The 22,678-nt window shown below is 41.2% G+C and overlaps 1 protein-coding gene across 3 annotated transcripts in view; it reads left to right on the forward strand.

Moving 5' to 3' along the window:
* Positions 1-19,730, forward strand: part of RNF144B (ring finger protein 144B) — a 95,370-nt gene extending 75,640 nt beyond the window's left edge. For all 3 annotated transcript variants that reach the window (XM_054058339.1, XM_054058338.1, XM_009564166.2), the window contains 5 exons: positions 2,850-2,910; positions 9,527-9,728; positions 10,767-10,911; positions 12,333-12,422; positions 12,621-19,730. In XM_054058339.1, coding sequence (XP_053914314.1) covers positions 2,850-2,910; positions 9,527-9,728; positions 10,767-10,911; positions 12,333-12,422; positions 12,621-12,761 — 639 coding nt within the window. In that variant the 3' untranslated portion in view covers positions 12,762-19,730. The remainder of the gene's footprint in view (positions 1-2,849; positions 2,911-9,526; positions 9,729-10,766; positions 10,912-12,332; positions 12,423-12,620) is intronic.
* The last annotated feature ends 2,948 nt before the right edge of the window (positions 19,731-22,678 follow it).

The following is a 22,678-nucleotide window of genomic DNA, read 5'->3' on the forward strand; positions in this document are numbered from 1 at the left end:
CCTCTCTACCACATTGGACAGTCTTTTTGGACACTTGACAAGGGTTCAGCTGGAGCCTTTTGTGGTAGTGAGCCTTCAAAATTTTGCTTTTTTCCATGGATGTTTTTACTTCAGGTGAAAGCTGCTGTTCTTAGCGAGAGCTCTTACATATTCTTGTGCTCTATGACAAGAGTACTTTAACTGCAGATGCTGCTTACAATGTATAGAAAATCAGAAAACTTATATCAACTCCCAACAATGTGATAAGTCTCAAATCCACATCTTTTCATTCAGGAGAGGAGGATCCTTGCCTCTCATTTTCTGTATTGGTTTTAGTATAACCATAACCCAGTATTAAAAAAAAATATGCCCCAAAACTTGTCCCGCAGTACTCCTTGCTGCATTGAATAATTTCATAGCCTAGAATAAAAAACTTCTGCTTTCTGATGTGCTCACGGTCTTCCTCTTTGAGCCCTTTGCCATCTGCCGTGTTGCTGGTTTTCAACCTCCCTGAATCTCCATCCTCTGTCCAGCCCAGAGGCGTGTGTGGTTGTGTAGGAGAAGGAGGTGTTTGGGATGGACTCTTAGGTGGGGCTGGAGAAGTTGTGTGAAGATGAACATTTAGGCTCTGATGGCAAGCAGGAGGACATAAAATACTTAATCTCTTTACTGTTCTTACAGTTGTCCGTAATTAAATATAAATGAGATTAAAAGTTCACTCAGGAAAGGCTTTGCTGTTTTTTTCAGGGGACCTGATACTCATATTTCACTTTTTTTTTTTTTTTAATCGAGTTTGCATGTACAGCTTTCATGTGGCTCTGAATTCACGCGGCGGCAGATTATGCATTCCTTTCCTCATGCCTAAAGATACCAAATCTGTGAGGGGCTTCAGCTCAGCATCTCTCAGATTGACCTCCATGTGAGTGCTATCAGGAGGTGGTCTTTCAAAGCCCAGGGAAGTCAGAGGTAACAAGCCTGGTGTTTCAGTGCCTAGAGCTTTGTGCAGGTAGGGGAGAGCTGAGCTCTGAAGGGGCTGTGTAGGAAGAAGAGTGGAATTGGGTGAAACCAGTGGGAAAGGCTGGCATGGGTAAGCTCAAGTTTTCAATAGGAGAAAGGGGAGCTTACAACACTGACTACTTCCCGTTGAAATCTGCAATAAAGCTACTAACTCTGCTCCCACCATAGTCAAAAAGGCCAGTTTTTAGTATGTGGGAAATTCTGGCTTAATAGAACTGCTCTTGGAAAACTGCTTGTTAAAAGCAAGAGCAAACACAAAAAGACCCCAGACAAACAGTTCACCTAAGTAGCTCTTACAGCACTGAGGCTTGCTGTTTTAGTTTAGTTGTAATGAAGAAAAATTTAAAATATTTGCCAGTGCTTACCCAGCTAGAGAAAAGCAGATTGTTCTCTTGCTTTCCAAACTCCATTTAGATTAGAAGCTGCCCTGGGAAGGAGAGGGCAATACTGAAATGATGTTTCTTGTGGGTTTTGCATAACTTTGTTGGTTGGCTTCATTCTTTGCTGAAGCAGCTGAACTTTACTCTGTTCTCATTGTTTGATTATTTGTTTTCCAAGAGTGTTTCTGCTGACTTCTGATGCACAGGTGAAGAATTTCCGAGGAAGCTCACTGTGTCGTACAGTCATATTAATATGATATTGTTTAGCTTCATACTTTCAATGCCTTCATATTAGAAATAGCTTATACTCTGAATTCAGAGACTGAACAAGGACAGTATTTTGATCCCAGGACTGACTTACTAGACTAAGGATATGTTTTGTAAAGATTTGTTGGTGTTTCCCATTTTTATATTAAATCTTTTGATTTCATCAACTCTAAGTCTTTTAAGCATCTTTGAACACTTAAATCTTGACATCAGTTGGATTATTTTTTGTATTATGTTGGTTTAGGTCAAACAAATGATCCAAATATCTGCTTCAAAATGCAAGTTTAGTTCTAATTGATCTGAGATCTTAATAAAGCAATTTCATATTTTATAATATAATTTTTTTAAAAAATTTTATTAATGTTATGATAGCATGCTATCGAATATATTCACAGCATGATATTGAGTATATATTTAACTTTTTTGTTTTCGTATTTCTTCTCACATGAGTGCCATATCACACAGCCCAGAAGGATAGTAAGGGCCAGTGTCCACTTCACTGAGGGCAAAATATTGCCTTTACAGTAATCTAAAGGACTGTGGTAGGATACTGGACATGAGGGTTGAGAGCCTTTCACTTTGAAGCTGTCAGTTCTACACTGTCTCACAGGTACTCCAGGTTTATTTTCTGTAAAAAAGAGAAAGACATTTTCTGTACTGATACAATATTAAGAATGGATCACATAAGGAGAATCATCTCCGATTTTGAGTTCAGCAAACATGTGGCTCCTGAAGTGTCCATGAATTTTCTTTTGAACTCCTCCTTAGTTTTAAGTTCCTGAGAGTTAACTGACCCTTGCCTTTGACTGGGAGACATAAGTGAGGAACCATTTGTTTGGGCTGTATTTTTGTGCATGAACAACAGGTTGCAGTCTCCAAGCTGGCAAGCTGTCACCCTTCATTGCATTAAAACAACATGAAATATAACTGTGAATGTTTAATCCAGAAAGGTTTTCCTATACATGATATGAAGGATTTGGGCTGAACTACTAGGCTCTGTGGCTGAAATAGGAGAGGTGAAGAACTACTTTACATTTTGGAGAAGGAAGTCGAGGTATGGAGAAATGTGGTGAAAAACAAGCAGGAAAAGAAGGTGGATTTGAGAGTCAGCTCAGAAGAGCAAGCATGTAGAACAGGGTATCTGAATTTTTTTCCAGTCTCTGTGTTTCTAATACTTATTTTCTGTGTGTTTGTTTCTCATTTCAGATTGCCTGCTTGGTGCCTGTTAACCAGTTTCAGTTATACAAGAGGCTGAAGTTTGAACGAGGTGTGAACCTTTTAGTTTCTGTTACTTTCATTTTTAAAGTGTCAGTGGAGGCAGCAGTGTTACATACTGCAAAGACAAAGCTTGTTGGGTGAGTTAAGGGAGAGATGGAGAAGATGTCTTTGTTTTGAAATAGTTCAAGAGCAACCACTAGGTCTGACTGTGCTCCAAAGACGAATTTGAAGTTATTTCAGTGGAGCAGAGTCAACAGAGTGGCTTCTTACTGAAATACCATGCTGTTACTCAAGCTTGTGGGTAACACTCTCAGCTTGTGTCTCTGAGGCTCTGTTGTCCTTCCCACAGCATGTTCATCTTGAGTCCTTGAGGTGGTGGTGGTTATATTGGTAGAATGAAGACAAGTGCTAGAGGCTGGTGCAAGGCATACACAGTTTTTCCATACATCCATAGGGATCTTTAGAACTTCTGGGGGAGACAGATCCTGCAGTCTAGTGGGGACTTGTGCAAACACCCCTGCAAGAGAGCTTCCAATATTTAGAAACCTCGTGTGTGTTCATCTACTATATTTGATTTTTTCCTGAGGGATAATTGGACCCCTTGTTACTGAGTAAGGCCCTCTAGTAAGGAAGCTTGAAGGTCTTACTGGGTCCAAGCTTTCCTGAGCTAGAGGTCAGCTTTCTGCCTCATGAGATGGTTCCTTGCCAAAACTGAAGAAGCAGCTTGCTAGTCAGAGAGATGAGGTCCCACACTGGTTTTAAAGATCACCACCAACTTGAAAGTCTCAGTGGAAGTTCTGGTATTTTTCAAAGAACTCACTCCATGGTAGCTTGCAGGGTAGTGTATCTGGGACTGATCTGCTTTGACTCCACCTGTTTTCAAACTTGCTTTGAAAGACTGTGTTTGTGTTCTTGCTTTGCTTTGTAGATGGATTGGGAATGTGTATGAAAATGCAGAGGATCATAAAATGTAGGCATGGTAATGCTCTTCAAAAGGTGGTCACGTGGATAAATGTATGGGTTTTTACAGAATCTCATCTGGCATGAGCCAGGGTGAATGACCAAGATGTACAAAAACTGCAAAATGAGTTTACCCAAGTATGTCCCAGAGTTCATGGGAAGATACAGATTGTAGCTATGATTTGCAGACACTTAGGCAAAAAAAAAAAAAAAAAAAATTCCCAAAATCTGCTTTCATTTTTTATTTATCTTTCCTATTTTACCTTCTTCTCGTTTACCCTTAGGAAGTCCCTCCAGATAATAAGCCAAGCAATGGCTTGTCTACAGCCCTAGACAGTAGAAACTGGAGCTTGTTAAATTACCATATCAAAGGGTTAAGAAAGAGAAACAATCTCATAGTATATTAATCTGTTTTATATAAAACCTTTTTTTGAACTGAAGACTGTGAAACTAATGATTTCCTGTATCTCCTCCTCTATAACTAGCCAACGCTGAACTCATGATCTTTTGTCCAGCTCCTTGTTGTATATATATATATATATATATTTATACTGCCTCCCATGTACAGAAGCCTGGAACTTGTCTGTTTTTTAAATCCTCTGTTGCTTTGCTTTCTTGTCTGACAAATCCTCCTCCACCTCTGCTACCTCTCTTCATGATGTTTCTAAGATCTGTCCTTTCTCCTTTATGATGAGTAAAACTGGCATCCTAGCCTATTTGCTGTGCCTAATGACCTCAGCAATAAGTCCAGCTTATTAATGCCTGGGAAACAACACTTCCTGCTAACTCAAGCTCTGACCTGGGCACCAGCACTAATCCCAACCCTGGCCAAGACCTTCTGCCTGTCCTCAGTCAAGAGCTGCCCCTGACGCTGACCTCTCTGGACGTCATCAGCTAGACCTGGCTTATCAGCTTCTGCTGGCCTGAAGCTCTGTTCTCAGACCTGACCCTAGCCTGGCAATGCCTGCCTGCCCCGACCAATACCAGTGCTGGCCTGACGGTCTGTTTCTGAAACTGGCAATAAACCTTCCTGATGGTACCAGCTCAGGCTGAATTCTGACCTGGAATCTGCCCAGGATCTTCCAGCAGCTGAGATCTAATGCGTGCTGTGCGTCTGTGTCAGCCGTAGTGCAACCCAGCCCTTTTCAAACCCAGCGCTACGCAAACCCCAGGTTGCCGCTGCTTAACTCTGCTCCCTCCTATGGCTCTCACCAGCCACAAACGCTGTGTGCCTCATGGTCCATTCTCACACGAGCCCTAAGCCAAACTCAGCCGTTCCTTCTTGACCTAGCGTTGCAAGCAGTTTGTCAATGTTTGTGTTGAACCATGGGCTTTTTCCAGTCAGGATGCAGCCGGGTGGGCAGGGCTGATATGAGGAAAAGCTGAGCCAAGTGCACCTTCTGTGGGCTGTGAATTTGTTTGATTTACTTAATTACAGAGACCATTTTGAAGAATGGAAATACAGCGTAATAGAAGTATAGGTTCATTTAAAAAGGAGGAAATACTTGAAATATTTTGAGTGCCACTTTCTTCTTAATGTCCAGGTTTTTTCTTCAGACCAGGTGCTGGGAAAAAGCTAACTTAGGCTTGCTGGGGTTTTTTGTTGGTGAGAGGAGGACTTACATATTAAGGGGAAGAGAGAACAATGAGTTTTCCAAACCTTGCTGTACCATCGTCTTTTCTGTGCTGGCAAATGCAATAGACGAAATTTTAATTTCTAAAATAGGCAGACATTGAGGTGTCCTTCATGACTCTTACTCTGGTCAACAAGGCCCTTTGCTTAAACCTTTTAGACTCCTATTTTTAGGCTCTTTTTCTCTCAGCTGTATTCTGGTGAGATACGGGCTCTTTATTAAAGCACCCTTTTGCTTTACTAGAAATGCTAGAAATAAATAACCAGCTTCTTGAGTGAGTCAAGAGACTTGCTTTTGCTCTGTAGCCTTTACTTACCAGACTTCAAGTGATTGGTAAAGCCAGTGCTTCTCACTCTTTCAGACATTGTCCATTGCAAGATGAATTTTGAGGAAAATTTTGAAAATCCAAAGAGAGATGTATACATCCAAATCTACTTTCCCCATCCCCCATCTGTGCTAGCTGTCTTACTAAAATAGATTTCCTCTCTATTTCCTTGTTTTTTTGAAAAACGGACAAATAATATTGGGGGAAAAGGTAGTAAGAAGTAATTGGCATACAATTGTATATCTATAGACAGTTTAATAAGGAAAACACTGAACATATTCTATTCTTTTGTGGGCTTTGCGTTCTTAGAATGCAAATGTTTTCAGGCTTAAAAACCGGGCTTTTTACGTATATGTAACATCTCTGCATCCAGTCAGGACGGAGCCACAGGGCTTCCATGCAGCGTATTTTAACAGAAGAAACAGGAATTGCTGTATGTTTCAGGACTGTTGTGGTCATCAAAAGTAACAAAAGTAGTTAATTTTACAGGGAGGTGTTTCTAATATTCTGCAAAAGAGGTACTTTAAATGAGTACCTCTCCTGAGCCAGAAATTCTCCTTTCTTCATGGTGCTATGTTTTCCTTGTCTCTCTCACGTCTCTCCTGCTTCTTTGCATGTTTTGTGGAAACTGGCCAGATCCCTGGTGGGTACTAGAACAGTTTGGGAAGGCTTTTGCCTAAGAGTCTTTCAAGGCCAGGTTGGATGGAACCTTGGGCAGCCTAGTCTAGTGGTAGGTGTCCCTGCCCATTGTAGGGGTGTTGGAACTGGATGATCTTTAACGTCCCTTCCAACCCAAACTATTCTATGCTTCTATGGTTCTGTGACTCCAAGAGTGGAGCCAGTGCGGCTTAACTGGCTGTGACGAAACAGGTGAAAGACTTGGGAGAGAAATGTCCCTGGCCAAAAGATGGAACAGCTTGTCAGCATCTCCATAATAGCCTCTTTCTTTTTCTGGTTTCACTTGTACTCCATGGTGAGCCAAACAGTGTGAGGTGGCATTGATTGCACAGCATCTGTAGGTTCTCTGTAAAAAGTAGGAAGTGGAAGAGAAGGGAATTTCGTCTTATACTTTACATCAACAAGATTTACAGCCCAGCTCCCTACCTCCCATAGATGTCAAAACCAGATATCCTGTGTATTAAGCAGATATTTGCAGGAACTGCACTTTGTCTCATTTTAACTGCTGTTTATCAACAGAAAGCATACAGAACCTACTGTGTGAAGGCTTAAATGCAATAGCCAGTACTAGAGCACGGTCTTAACCAGTTCAGAGTTTATTTTAAGAGACGCTGAGGGAAGCTGCAGAAATAATGATTTCTCAGTCAGGACAACTTTTTAAAAGTATATAAAAATGTAAAACGGATTGTACTGCCCATCCATATCTCTCTCATCTCCCCACAAATGAAGCTGCAAACTATTCTGTTATGGTTTTCATTCAGTAGAAAGCAAAATGTTTGTTCTAGGGGCAAAGGAAGTACACGTAATAGAATAGGAGGAAAGAAGGCAACTAGATTCATTAAGTGGCTGGAGGTAGGTGGTCCAGGTGTGTTGCTGGCACTGCCTAAGTTATAGATGACAGCCTTTTCCATGGATGTAGAAATTCTCCACATCTGTCAGAGCATTCTACAGGTAATTTTTAAGTCTGTGTCAGTCAGAGAATTGTGTACCTGGGTGTCCTGCAGCCAATGGAGAGCACAATCATCTTTAGGTGGTTCCTCACTGTAAATGTCCTGGACAAATAGGAGGGAGAGATGTCTTTAAGAAATTCGAAGTTTTCACAGAGGAAGGTGAACAGAGAGATTTACCATACTGGAAAAGAATTGAGTTTCTGGTGCATGTTAGTTTATGAAGTTTGCGGGATGTCCTTCTTCCCCAGGTGTTCATCTGTGTGTATCTAGGTGCTTGAGAGCTTGGGGGAAAGTTATATATCTTTGACCTCATTTCTAGTTGTAGAGCTTCTAGTTTCTGGGTATCTGGACACTGAATGGATATCACTGTTTTTCATGCTGACTGGAGCATTTGCTAAATATCCATCTACCAGCCTCCTTCACTGTGGGCTACCAGCAACCTCCTGCAGAGAAGTGCAGGCAGTGGGATTTGCATAGGAAGAAGCGCCTTCAACTGTTTCAGCAAAATTTGCCGGAGAACATATGTCAGGGGCCATTATGCAGACTTTTGTTTCAAGTGGGACAATATTTTTTCTGCTGGAGGTGCAGAAGAACATAGTAATGGCTTTTGACATCTCAGTCAGGGATTTCCACCTGTTCCTCTGTGTATTTATTTTCAGTGGTGGTACAAGATACCTTCTAGGGAAGGAGGAGATTTAGATAGCTCCTGCAGGCATAACAGTCGTTTTCTAGGAAAGCTCTGCAGAGTGGGGGTGTTTGGCTGCATCTCATGGTCTTGAGTCAGTATAAAGCACACACACAGTGAGCATGCCTAACAGTGAACATGTCTTAGCTGGTTTCTGTTGCAAGCCCAAATTCCTCTAATGGGTGTTGTGGGGCAAGAGAAGGAATCAACATTTATCACAGAGTCACAGAATCACAGAATTCCAGGTTGGAAGTGACCTCAGGGATCATCTGGCCCAACCTTTCAGGTAATATATAGCTTAAATGAGATGGCCCAGAACCCTGTCAACCTGAGCCTTAAAAGTGCCCAGTGTAGAGGAATCCACCACTTCCCTGGGGAGATGATTCCAATGTTTAACTATTCTCATGGTGAAAAATTTTCTTCCGGAATCCAATCAATCGAACTCTCCCCAGGAGCAACTTATACCCATTACCCTTTGTCTTTTCCATGTGACTACTCATAAAAAGGGAGTCTCCATCCTCTTGGTAGATACCCTTTATGTACTGGAACATGGTAATAAAGTCTCCTCTAAGACTTTTCTTCTCACGGCTGAACAAACCCAGTTGCCTGTCCACGTCTTTTTTTATATAGCAGGGATCAAAACTGGATGCAGTACTCCAGGTGCAACCTGACGAGCGCTGAGTAGAGTGGGATAATGACTTCTTTATCTCTGCTGGTGATGCTTTTCTTGATGCACCCCAGGATTCTGATGGCCTTCTTTGCCCCTGCAGCACACTGTTCACTACTGTTGAATCTGTTGTCCACCAAGGTCCTTCTTCACAGATCTGCTCTCCAGCCAGGTGGAACCCAGTCTAAGCTGCACACCAGAGTTATGTATTCCCAGGTGCAAGACCTGAACAGTTATCTCACCTGTCACTGTCATGCAGTGATGTCTGTAACTCAGTGTCTCCACCTTGAATCTTGCTTTTACTATTGTTGCAATCTCATACCTGATAAATAATGATCATATAATAAAGTGAATATTAATTGTATTTCATAGATAGAGAGGAGGTAATAAGGCACAAAAAGTGTCTTGATGTTAATTTAATGAGAGTTCCTCTGCTGTTACATGAAAGATTCTGCATGGCTTGCACACATGAAAGACGTGGAAAGGCTTGATGTCACAAGACACATGCATCTCAGCAACCAGCAGTTATGTTTATCTTTTGTACCTGTCTGTAAAGGCAAAAAATACGTCCCATGACGTGTATTACCAATCTTGTAATGCTTCCAGTGCAGCTATCTTTGCAGGGTGTAGTTGCAGACCTGCCTGAAGAAGAGGAGTAGGCTAGAACGCCCATGGGCATGAGCACAGAGACCTGGGTCTGCATGTTGCTGGAATAAGAAGGGAACTGTATAAAGAGTTTTATTTTCCTCTCTGTGTTACATTTCAGAAGTCCACTTGGACCCTCAAAGGACATGGTGCCCTGCAGCTGACTGCCAGACAGTGTGCCATGTTGCACAGAGTGAGTCGGGAGCGCCCGTGCTGGTGGAGTGCCCAGTTTGCCACCTGAAATTCTGCTCCTCTTGCAAGGAAGCATGGCACCCACAGCGCCTGTGCCAAGAAAACCTAACTACACCAGTAGCAACCGAGGGGTAAGAAGGGAACCCATGGAGGCCCCTTAGTCTTTTGGGTGTTTTTGGCATGAGGTGCTGCCTCCGTGCCTCACAAATGTTAATATTATTTGGGTACTAATCAAACTTGGGATGCCATTGCCAATTCTGAAAGGTGAAGCCCTCCAGGGCTTTGAATCTGCCTACAAACTCTGTTTTCATGCTAGAATTGTGCCTTGTGCCCATACAAAGACTCTAGCACACTAACATTCTGGGATCCAAACTTTGCTTTTACTGTCATTAAGAAATCACCCTTGCTTAATGCTTATAGAATAACTGCATAGAGAAAGCTTAACTGTTATGCAGAGTGGGTGTAAAATGTCCCATTTGATGTGAGAAATCTGATTTATGCTCATGTTGCATCGGTGTAAACAACCTATAGATGAAGTTATGTAAGGTATTAATCTACAGAAAGAAAACACTTTTGTGTTTAAACTATCTAATGTTTGAGGTCATCCATCTTTGTTTTCAGAATTAGATTGTGTTCAATCTGTTCAAAGTTTTCTATCATTGTTTGCAAGAATGAAAGACTTGCTTAAAATCTAAGAATTCTGCTTGAGACTTCATTGAATAGGAGTTGCCAAAGAGCTCTCACTGTAATTTTCTTGTCCAGGTTTGTTCTCTGGCTTTACCAGAGTTAAGAGCATTTTCTTTCAGGCAGGCATAGTGCTATGAGTTGCTTAATCTAGTCCTGTTAAGTGATTGGTGCAAGCTGTTTTATGAAGTGCTGATTTTTAATGCTACAAGTGATACGTTCATGGATATAGTCAGTGTTGCTTTTATGTAGTGTAAAAGACCAAGGGAACAGTTTCACTTCAACAAGATATTAATAACTGTATACCCATTAATGAGTATACTTCAGTATATTGCACTAAATAGAACAAGCTTTACGCACTAAGTGCATTAAGACAACAACATTAGATACTCTGGGAAATAAGCACAGTACACATTAGGTGGTGGAGCTAAATATCAACAGTAAATACATTCACATTTCACTCTAATGTTTTCTTACTCTTCTAGATCACTTATTGGAACAGAGACAGAGGCACCAATTAAGCAATGCCCAGTTTGTCGGATCTATATTGAGCGAAATGAGGGCTGTGCTCAGATGATGTGCAAGAACTGCAAACACACGTTTTGCTGGTACTGTCTACAGAACTTGGATGTAAGTGCTGCAGAGAAAAGTCCACCTATAAAAAGGATAATTCTGAGGCCCTGTACAAAATTTTCGTCAATTCAGCTTTCAGCTTAATTTCTTTCTTCTTGTTCATCTGTGCTTTTATTTATATCAACATTCTTTTTTTTCCATAAAGGATTATAGCCATGTCTGTGAGTCTCATGGTAGTTCTTTGGGGGAAATGAGACAGACTTGTGGCTCTCTTGAGGTCCATTCCAGTACTACCTTTCTCTGATTCTCTCTTCTAGTGTGCTAGATAAAACCAGTTTGGTTGAGAGACAGGAAGTAAGCGTCTTCCTCCTGCTCCGACTGCAAAGGTCACAGTCTGTCCAAACAATGGCATGCTGCTGGGTGAAGGGTGTTGTTTCATGGGCAGGTGCATTAAGAGCTCATATGGACTTTATGGGTCCAGCTCTAGTTCCATGTTTATTGAAGAGAATGATTGGTTAGTAGGCTTGAGGATAAAAATGTTGGATTATGAACATGGATTATGAAATACAGGTTGCTAGTTATTTCTCAAGTGATACCAACTAGTCTCAACTCGTGTATACTTCAAGTTTCCTAAGAAGATTAAGAGTACAAGAAGTAATGTGCTTGTGTATATGACAGTTTCCTTGTTTTGGTGCTATCATCAGTAACAACTGTGGGAGTGTGAAAAGAACTTCACTGGAACTTGAAATAAAATGTTATGTGCTGCATGGCTTTTCCTCCTTTTTGTACTCTACAGCGAGTGAACAATTCAGCTTCCTCATTCTTTATTATTCCTTTTCTCAGCATGCTAAACAGGTTTTGCTCCAAGTGTAGAAGAAGGTAATACTTGCAGAGCCAAAGAGTAAACCTGAAAAATGAAAGAGGAAGCAGCATCAGGTTTCTGCACAGCTGGCTAGGGGAGGGTAATACAGGGCATTAGTCACATTCTGAAGATAGAATGGATAATATAGTAAGTATTACTGGGAAAAGGAAAAATAAACAGGAATTTTCTCCTTTTGAAGTTTTCCTGTTAAGCCTAGGAAGAAGATGACAATGTAGCGGCAGCAGGAGAACAGAAGGTGAAAGTGCCTCAGGAAGATGATCCCTCAGATTGCTAGCTTTCAGAAGTATCTGTTCTTTACAGGTCCCTTTATCGTCACCAAATTACGGATTAGGTACTTATGCTATAGGTGCAACGCATATGCTTATGCGTTTTAAAAATGGGGGAGGAAAGATCATATGCAATAGCTCAGGTCCCAAACACACCACATGTTTTAAAACTACTTTCTGTAGATAATTATTTGGAAGACAGGTGAACTTGTCTGCCAGCAGCTGATAATTTTAAAGCAGTGTCAGGAAAGTTGTATTTCCAATCCAGTCTTGAAACTCTCCCTGCAGTACTATAACCTGCACTTACAGCTTCTCCTTTTGTTTTTCAGAATGATATCTTCTTAAGACATTACGACAGAGGCCCTTGCAGGAACAAGCTGGGCCACTCACGGGCTTCAGTCATGTGGAACAGAACGCAGGTGCGTTCCTACTCAGCTGAGCAGAGCCCTCATGCATGTGTGAAGTAAAGAGATTTTACCCTTCAGTGAAGGACCAAGATGATTATTTCCATGTTTTAATTTTTTTTTTTTTTTGGTCTGTGCTGTGCCTATGCATGTTCATGTGTATTTTATTTTCCACATTAGCTAATTGCGAATTTTCCCCATCGTATCTTTCAGGTTGTGGGGATCCTCATTGGATTAGGTATCATAGCATTGGTGACCTCTCCCTTGCTGCTCCTGGCATCTCCATGCATCATCTGCTGCATTTGCAAATCTTGTCGAAGCAAGAAGAAAAAACACAGCCTGCCAACAACCTAAAACTCTGTCTGTTTGAGCCTCCATCTATACAGTATATGTATGTGACAAAGCACAATGGTTGTATTTGGGTGCCATACCTACCAAGTAATACTCCTTTATTGGCCAATTCTTGGGATAAGTGCCTATTCTTTACAGGCTACTCTATCACTAACAAGTCTCAGTGTGGGAGAAGTCTAGATAATTGTGCAGTACATATGGTGTAAGTTTTTGCTTTATAAAAGGAAAACAGGACACCATTCAGTAGTTCATACCCTTAAACCTGAGCCACCTTTTGAGACTGCTAGAACTTTACCATCTTCTGTCAGCTGCACATGACTTGATCCTGCAATATTACTCTGCTTTTGCAGACCCAGTTGCTACTGTCGTGCTTCTTGTTGGCTCTTGGTGATGCTCAGACTTCTCAGAAAGTTTTGGGTATTTTATAAACGGATGAGAGGGAAAAGCCTGATGAAATTATTGTGCCTGCTAGCTTATGTACCATTGAAGGTAAAAAACTGTTAAGAAAATTTATTTGACAGTTTTCTGTCAACTGGCTGCTCTGGTATTTCGATTTGATTTGTACTATTGATCTCAATTACAGAAGTAAAAAAACAACAGAACTATTTCAAACTAAAATGGGACTCTCTTTTGAGAGACTTAGACTACCTTGAGAAAGTTGGTATTTTTTCAGATCAAACATGATCTATCTACCTTGAAGTATTAGGAGTATGTGTATTTCCCTGCCATTGAGCATACCTTTTATCAGTAACATCGGTGTAGTAAACTCACCATGAAGCTGATGTTTTAAGAAAGGCCATGGTACAGTTCCTGTTTTGTGCTCTGCATTGGGATCTTAGTTGTGCATTTATAGATTGGCCACATGTGCATAGATATACTGAGTACATAAAACACAGTTTATTTTCTAGGCAGTCAGCATACTTTTTCAACAGTTTACATAGAGTGGCAGTGAGAACCCTGTTAAAATCTGACTCAAACTAGGCTAAGCCGAACCCTTCTTGAAACCTTATGGACCTGCTGAAGTGAATACTTGAGAAATGCTATGTAAATGTAAGCTCCATCCATTGGTGGGTATTTCTTCTGTCCTGCTCTAGGTTAAGAAACTCTATAACTGATGATTTTTACTCTAAATCTGAAAGGCTGTAATTTAATGAACCTGTCATTTTAATTTGGTGTCTCACCACCAAACTGATTCAGGCTCTAGTATCAGTTACATCTCTGTAAGTTCACTGAAACCTCACTGAAGAGCTAGAGTTACTCCAGGCTTACTTAGGAGTAGCTGAGATCAGACTCTGCTCCCTGGAGTTTATTTCCTCAATGGCTGGTGCTCCTCACAACTCTGGTCAGTGGCAGCTTTTGTTCTGTACTTCTGTCTGTGCATTTTATATCTGTGGGATTGATAAGCGTTTGCACTATATAATTCGTTTTAATTCCAAACCGCTTTTGGTAAGAGCTGCAAGGTTTAAATGAGATGCTCAGTCTGACCGTTGTGTTGGGCACACCCTCCTGCTCTGCCCTCCTCCGTGCACAGAGTGCAAGGCACCCAAAGAGTGCTGCCAAGAGCGTCTTTACTATTGCATTTGGCCGAGCCTCAGGAACTTTACCTTCTTGGCAGTCATAAATGTGACCTTTTTTTTTTTTTCATTTAACTTCCCTCTCTGGTTACTGTAACAGAAGTGGTACATGTTCTTATTTTAAGAAAGTGTAGTCTGTTGAGCAGACTAGCGGGGACAAAGGCCTTAAATGATATTGTCTGTTTTAGTTTTTAATTGATTGCTTTTATAAATACTCTCTGACTTAGCTACCAGTCATGACTGGAGGGCAGGCGGTGCTCGCCAGTGTGAAAGGCTGTATTTATTTTCCATCCACAGCTTTGAAGGGAAGCAGAAAGATAGTCAGTACCTTCTAAATACAGAGTGCAATGCAGGCAAATGCCATTTATAATAGATAGAGAATGTTTTCTGAATGTGTTTTCTTTAAAAGCCCTTATGGTAGTGCTTGTGGCTACTTGTGACGGATTAAAGTGAACAGCCCTTGGCTTTGCACTATTTTTCTACCTATGTTTATAAGGCACTACTGGTAATTTCCATTTTATTTATGAACTTGAAGTGAGAGTCTTACTTTAATGAAGCCACAAGGACAAAGATACAGGAGCTGTATAGTCTCCTTAACCATAACCAGCATTGCAATGTACCAATATCCTTTGCCTATTAGAATTCGTGGGTTTTTCACGTTTTGTGGTCTTAGCTCTGCCAAATGCACTCTCTGCTAGTCCAGTTTCATTCCTCGTCCTCTCCTTCTTTCCCTTGGCCTCTTTTGGCGAAAAGCCTAATGGAATGAAGGTGTGTCATGTTTTTTTTCATTAATACTGCTCTGTTAGTGAAACTGCAAAGTTCTTCCCTCTGTTAAAGAAATGCAACCGAAGGCAGTTGTCTTGCTCAGAACACACTAATGGACACAAGGTCACTGTTTGAATTGTAATACAAATTTGACTTTTTTTTTGGTTTTGTTTTTTTTTTAAATGTTGTCTAAAGTTAATGCAGATCTCTCCATAGGGTGGGAATTTTTTTAAATGGTTTGAAGGATAACATTTTATAAAAGCATTGTACGCATGTATAGCTCTACAGTCTGGGGAAGCAATGCTATTCAGTTGATTTTTAACTCTTCATTTAAGTGCAGGGTAACTCTTTTCAGAGGCTAATTCTTACAGAACAGAAGAAAGGTGTGTTTTCCATGTGCACATTTTATTGCTGTTGCCAGTCCTAGTGCAGCTACCAAAAGCGGTAGAAATTCAGTATGCAGGTGTTAGCACAACCTAACAGCCAGAGTGCCAGTCCAGGCATCTAAGGAGCCTGTATGGAGATTGGTAGCAGTAGCCCAGGCTTTACCTGGATGTCTTTATAGAAAAAACAGGCAAGGAGAGCATGAGCTACAGGTAAACATTCCTTTGGATATGTAGATGTAACAAATTGACCAAGAAATAAGCTCTAAAGATACTTGGAGCTTAAAATGGAAGTCTTACAAAGTTTATTTTCTTTAAGAGGCTGTGTCCGGTGCACTATCTATCCTGGCTTAAGTAGACCATGACCAGTCCAGTACATGAGGGTGTGCTAACTGTGCTGAGTATTACAGCTGTAGCGGTGCTGAAGTGCTGGGAGCAGTAGGGCACTGTTGCCATATGTTCCAAAAGGCAGCTATTTTGCAGCAACTGGTCATGCTCACAGATCTTCCAAAGAACTATTTTAGTGGGAACCTTTCTATAGTGTTGGGTTTTGGTGTTGTTTTGGATATTTTAAACTTTATAAGGAAGATTAAAGTCACTTTATTGCAAGCATGACAAAAGATACTAGCAGAAATGAGGGAGAAAGAAACAAAACCAGGACTCTTGACTACTTGTGACTCTGTACCTGTAAATCTGGAGCTCCATCTCTGTGATGTGGTGCACATTAGAACCAGGCTTCATGGCTCTTACCTTCTCTTTTCTTTCCCCTGTGGCAGGGCAGCATACTGTGCAGGAGCTGGGGTCTACAAGACACCGTCCACCCTGGCTCCATCACCGATTTACCTGAGGACCTTAAACCACTGAGAGAGACCTTAGGGGTTTTAGGCAGTTATGTTACATTGATAGTGTCCACAGACATCTCTCTTGGAGAGCAAGAGTGGCAACTACTCTATTCCATCTGAACCAGGGGCATTCATCCATTCTGGAAATTTGACTCTAGATGCTTAAATGTCAGATCTAGAATTAGGCACCAGTGCTAGAAATCTGGACTTTTACTGCAACTGGCCACAAATCTCCATGGCCACTGAGCATCCCATGTCCTTGTGTTACAATGAGGATGATGATACCTGCTCCCCAAACCACCTGTTAATAAACAGAAAATATTTGTTGTGCTATAGCATAAGTACTTCTGAGCAGTATTTATTCTAGAACTATAGGAGATGGTCAGTGCTGTCGTTCAGTAATTGATGATTTAATAATGGTGCGTGGGGTTATTTAACCCCACATGGCATGAATAGTAATGATAATCGGTGTTTCTACAGTGCTTTAATGATGCTAAATGCTACGTACTTACTGTTGTCTGTCCAGCAACATAGCATAAAGTCCAAAGATAAATTTAAAATGTACATTTTTTTACTTGAATGGACTAAGATAAACTGGACATTACCTTTGTATTTGCCTGTCAATACACAAGAGGACAGAGATCAGCTGTGTCTCCACAATGGGACAATGAAATCGACTTTTGGCTGCTCTGTTCTCTGGTACCACAGTAAGTGGTTTTGCTGTAGTGCCAGCTGCTTTAAAAATTTAGATCTGTTTTGCACTGTAATCCCCTTCTCCCAGTCACTCTCATATTTCTCAAACTAATTCCTTTTATGATTGTATTTTTCATCCTCTGTCTCAGGCCAAGGATTCTTAGAGCAAAATTGGTAGATTTCTTTGTATGAGGATAAAAATCTTTCAACAATTTTCTCCCAGGTTTTAATAAGAAATTTGGTGCTGAGATAAACAACCAAAGATTGAAATTCCAGATTTGGGTTGTTTATAAAAACTCATTCAGACTTAAGAAGTTGTCTTGGAAGACCTAACTAAGGGCTTCTTTGTAGAGCTCATAGGTAAAGGAGCCCTACAGCTTTCGAGCTGCAGGAGAGATGCTTCTATTGTCAAGCAGACTTTTTTTTGGAATGTGCTAGGGAAAGAAAAATCTACATCGTACATACATATTTTTATGATATAAATCAAAAACCCTTCTCTTCTATGGTTTAATATATTAGGAATTCAACCCCTCTGGAGGTTTTCTAGGATATACTTACATAGTAAGATAATTGTAAAAATACAGTAAAGAAGTTGAACAGAGTGTGCTGGTTGTAAAACAGTTGTAAGACATCTTTCACACAAATGTGTAGGATCAGACCCTAACTTATGTGTCTGGTAATAAAGATGTGAAAGTTTCGCTCTCCTGGAATAGCAAGAGTTGACTCTTCTGCGGTCTGCTGAAGGTGAATTTACTGCTAAGATTCTGGAAAACTTCAGTCTAATTTTTATTTGTCCTCTAGCTAGTAAAGTAATAAAGTAAGAGCTGAATGCCCAAAGGTCTGTATTGTGTCACTACACTCAAGTTACTGAGAATCAATGTGTTTTTATAATGTATAATTATAATTTATGAAATATTAATTCAGAATTATTATTGCCTTTTATCATTTGATAGATTTATTTTAGTTGCATTCCTACTGTCTTCCTCTTTATCTTTCCTCTTCAGGTTCGTGGTCATGGTGTTCCTGACAAGGTAGATACCCATGATTTGGTGCAGTCCATAGTAAATGTTTACTGCTGTTTTTTAGTTGTATCAGAGGTTTTGGTCTGATACCTCCAGTTAGTTCTTTGAATCAAGCAAATTTATTTTACTAGCAAAGTTAGTTTCCTAGCAGTGGATTTTATTGACTATCACAGTTTGGGCTATACAAGATGATACTGGTTGACAAGTTCCACCAGCTTTCTAGAGGCCACGACCTCATTCTTTTGTCTTCTGCACAGGAGACTTTCTCTTTCCTTGGCTGAAAATTCAGGACTTTTGCTTGTGCCTACTGGATGTCCAAACAGAAACAGCAGTTTCTGGTGGCCACATGCCAGGAGATCCCAGACAGGTTGAATGTGTGGTGCTGCAGCACATGTGCAGTGACTTGCTCAGATTTCAGGAAAGTGCCTGAGCTTTACAGCTTGCTGGGGCTCGTGCAGTGGATATGGTGCACAAAAGACTCGTCCAGATGGCTTCATGAGTTCTACCAGCTGTATGGCACGTGTAGTGCTGGGCTGGTGCTGCACCACAGCCAGAATGCTGTGCCGTCTCACTGTGTGTGTCCCAGAGTTTTGTCGGGGAGCCTGTCTCAAGCTGGCCCTTTCCATATCTACATGCCCACCCCCCAGGCTCCTCAAATTCCACAGCACATTTTTGCTCCTTTCATTCTACAGTCTCTGCTGCTGGCCTGCTTTGGTTCCCAAGAAACCTCAGTTCAGTTGGGTTTTTTGGAGTTTGGCTGGTCTAAGCGTTTGCTTTGCCTAATGACCAAGTTTTGGGAATGAAGGAAAGTGGAACTGTTACGTACCACGTGATGTTAGCATCACAGGCGCCAAGGGTCACCTCATGAGAAATCTTTAACTGCCCCAGCATTGCTTATTTCTGTAAAAAAAAAGCCTGTGCTTTAAATACAAACGTAATTCAAAGTGTCCAAGTCTTAAACCATGGTGTGTGTCTCAGCACTGGTGCAAACCGGCAGCAGTTGTGGACCCCTGTCCTGCCCAGTCTGAGGCAGGTACTGAGCTCTGCGCATTGCAGGTGGAGGAACTGAGGTTAGCCAGGCTATTTGCAGTGCTCCCACCTCTTCTCAGTTTAAGGTCTTCTGACTGGACTGGTGCTGCTTTCGGATGCATTTGTTTGAAATATAGCCTTGGTTTGAGAGGATCAGGAGAGAGGGTACTTCATTGCGAGTGCCATGGAAAAGAGCAAGTTTTGTCTTGTCAGGAGGAATTGCGCTCCTCATCTTCCTGCACTGCAGTGCACAGGAGTGGATTCCTCCTCAGCATCTCAATGTTGTTTCCCTGGTATCTGTTTAGGCTTATGTTTTGTTTATCTGGTTTTTTGTTTGGTTGTTTTTTTCTTTTCCTCCAGGTAATACACTTTCTTCACCACTTTTCTCCTGGTGAAGGGCAAAATGGTTTGATCTTTGTAAGATTTGTTAAAACATTTTTGTGTTTATAAAGGGAAAGCTGATGTATAAAGAAATAAGTGCTTTTGTAAATTTTTTTGTTGTATGATTCAGCATTTAAATGTTTTACAGATGCAATTTTTTGCACTCTCTGCATATATTCATAAAAATATTTATTTTCTCTCTTTAAGGTTTACTTTCGGGTTGTTTTTCTTCTAATGTTATAAAATGCAATATGTGCAACATTAAAAAAATAGTGTAAAGACATCTCATCTTGTTGTAATTCTTAAGTACCTTTAAAGAGCTGGAAATGGAAAATTTATGGGAAGAATTTGAACTGGGGTGTTTAATGGGAATTTTGGGGGTAAAAGAGAATGGAAGAGATGGGATCAGAATCTTGACTGATTTACTTTCTCCAAAATAAATTACATTAAAATCCCTTTAAAGAGAGTCGTGTGGGCTCTGGGTTGGCTCCTGTGTGCTGAGTGGTGTGCAGACACTGTAGTAGTGTTTGCTCTCTGTAGGTGGGGTGCAGATTACCATAAATCTACCCCCTCACAAAATTTGGTAGAGACCATGACCTGAGGTGTGCAAGGAGCAACCTGGATGAGCCAGAGCTTCCACAGGCTGTTGATGGGGGATGCATGGGAGGCTGCAAGAAGAAAAATTCTGTTGCTTCAGAACCTCTTTTTTCTTCCCTTGCTCCCTAAACCCTGCTTGTTCCTGCAGCAAAATTAGGCGTCATGTTCTGCATTTCCAAAGGACATGATGAAAGAGTACGCCCTGCTGTGTAATTTCAGATATACAAGTTCCTTAGTTTTCTCACACACCCACATCCTGCAGTGCTTACCAGAGACAATCACAGCTGTGTTTTTGAGCATCGCATATTAAGGTGATGTTTACTATTAAATATTTCCAGCTTAGCTACAGTTACTCGGCATCCGAACATAGAATTTTCCACCTGGGTGGCACATCCTTGAAAACCCAGTGTGCCATCTGTGAGGCTTTTCATCTCAATAGATGATCAGAAATGTCTGAAGAGTTTTGCCTCTGAGGACACGTTTTTGGAATGAGGTTTGGAGAGAACAGCTGAAAAGGCTGTTTCCACCTCAATGTTGCCTTTGCAACAACATCACTGTCATCACCTACAGCCCCACGTTTCTGTTATGGCTGTACAATTTTTCCCTGCACTAGTTCACTCAAATTAAATTCAGCGCTGATATTATTGCACTTATAGACAGTAATTTTATTTATTTACTCTTTTTTTGTGGCCAAAGCTCTTGTCTTGTTCTGTGAATGCAACAAAGCAGTGGCAACTGTCCGGCATCTGTCCGTATGGTGACATAGGTGGACATACTGCAGCAAACCAAATGTTTCCAGCGCAGCATTTTTCCTTCCAAGGATCTTGCTGACAATGGAGTAACCAGCTTTGTGCTAGGAATATGTCAAAGCTGTCAAACTTGTGATGGACACCATCTGCTGGCAGCACCAGTGTCTGTTGCCCTGCCAGCCCAACAGCTGCCAGTGGTCGGCACACTGCCCAACTGCCCACCTGGTAGATGAGTGAACTGCCAGCTCCTCACCTGACAACTTTGAAAAATGCCCAATAAGTTTTTCCAAGAAAAACATTGGCATTTATGAATTTTTTTCTCTGCTATTTAAAAATTCCAGATCAGACAAGTATGAGCGTTTTTCAGCAAAATGGAAAGTCCAGAGGCCCCATTGCTCCTGTATGGTCACGTAAACTTCTACACATACATTCAGTTCACTCTCCTAATGTGTGTGAGGCACTGGCACTTGCTGTTACTTGTACCAACCCAAACATCTTCTGTCCAGCTTTGAAAAAAAAAATTCAATGGCTTCAAAGTTGATTTGATCCCAGCTACAACATGCAATTTCTCCACCTAGTTCCTGTACTTGTCATGAAGACTAGTTTTCTTCAACAGCCTCCTATTTCAGGATTATTTATGACCACATCCCTGGCTTTTAAATTCCTTGCATTTTTTTTTTGTGATTACAAAAGCTGTTGTTTACATTCTTAACCTGGATGTTTTAGAACAGCAATTGGCCACCCACACCTACACACCCTTCTGCATTGGCATGAGTGTGGCCTTAAACACTACCCTCAGCCTGATCTATCTTTCCAGTTTGACAAACTCCATCCACATCACCATTGTAAAACACCTCCTGGCGAGACGGTCAACATTTTTTTTGCTCCGAGGTACCCCTGCAGGTGAAGCTGCCCACTCTATTATGTCAAGCTTCTCCATAGGCCTGTGGTTCGTCCTGGGAATGTTTCCTCCTCTGTAGGTGTTGATAGCCTCTAAGAAGGATTGCTCTTGGAAGTACATTTCCCATGGCCTTTGAGCCTGCATGGCGGCTCCTTTCTCTTTCAAGCTCTCCAGCTCTTCCAGTCTGAAAACTTGATGGGTTTTGGAAACCAGAAATCACTGAAAACTATAAGAGAAAACCTTGTCTTTCTATAGAGCTTTTGAGGAATATCCCAGAATTTAAAAAAAAAACAAAACCAACAAACTGCAAATGACTGAATGATGATGCACAAAATCATATTTTTCAGAGCAAACACTTTCCATTTGGTACCATGGGTTACTTCTCATGGGAGACCTTTCACGATGAGCTGCCCAGCCCAGAGCCTGGCTTAACACACACACACATGTCCAAGAGGGAAACTCAAGGCTGCAAATCTGTACTGCCGTATTCAACACATAAAAATCTGCTAACCTGTCTTGTCATTCCTTTCCCTAAGCTGAACTTTAGCAGGGCTAGCAAGTGGAATGTCAGCACTTTAAAGTTTAGTGGGGATACTGAAATAGCTGCTTGGTGACAGAGTTTGTGAGCAACAGCCCAGTGTCCACACACGCCTTTTATCCAAAACCAGAAAACTACAGGAACTCTTACTTTTCAAACTGAGGCTGCAGAAAGTTTCCCCAGTGGATTCAGAATGAAGCCTCCAATCAAAACACCCCCTGGTCTTTCTTCTCAGTAGTACCATCTAGCAAAGACACGAAAAATCCTTCCTGATGCTGACCTCTTATTAGCACAATCCATTAGCAGGCACAGTTGGTAATTTGGCAGTGTTGCCTTCTTGAGACCTACGCCAGTGTCAAATTGTCATACTTTGAGGAAGCCTGGAGGACTGGCCAGTTAGTGAGTAACTGAGTTTTCCTGGGTCTTGGCTAATGAAATAATTTAAG

This window comes from Cuculus canorus, chromosome 2 (genome assembly GCF_017976375.1).
Source record: "Cuculus canorus isolate bCucCan1 chromosome 2, bCucCan1.pri, whole genome shotgun sequence".
NCBI classification, from domain to species: domain Eukaryota; kingdom Metazoa; phylum Chordata; class Aves; order Cuculiformes; family Cuculidae; genus Cuculus; species Cuculus canorus.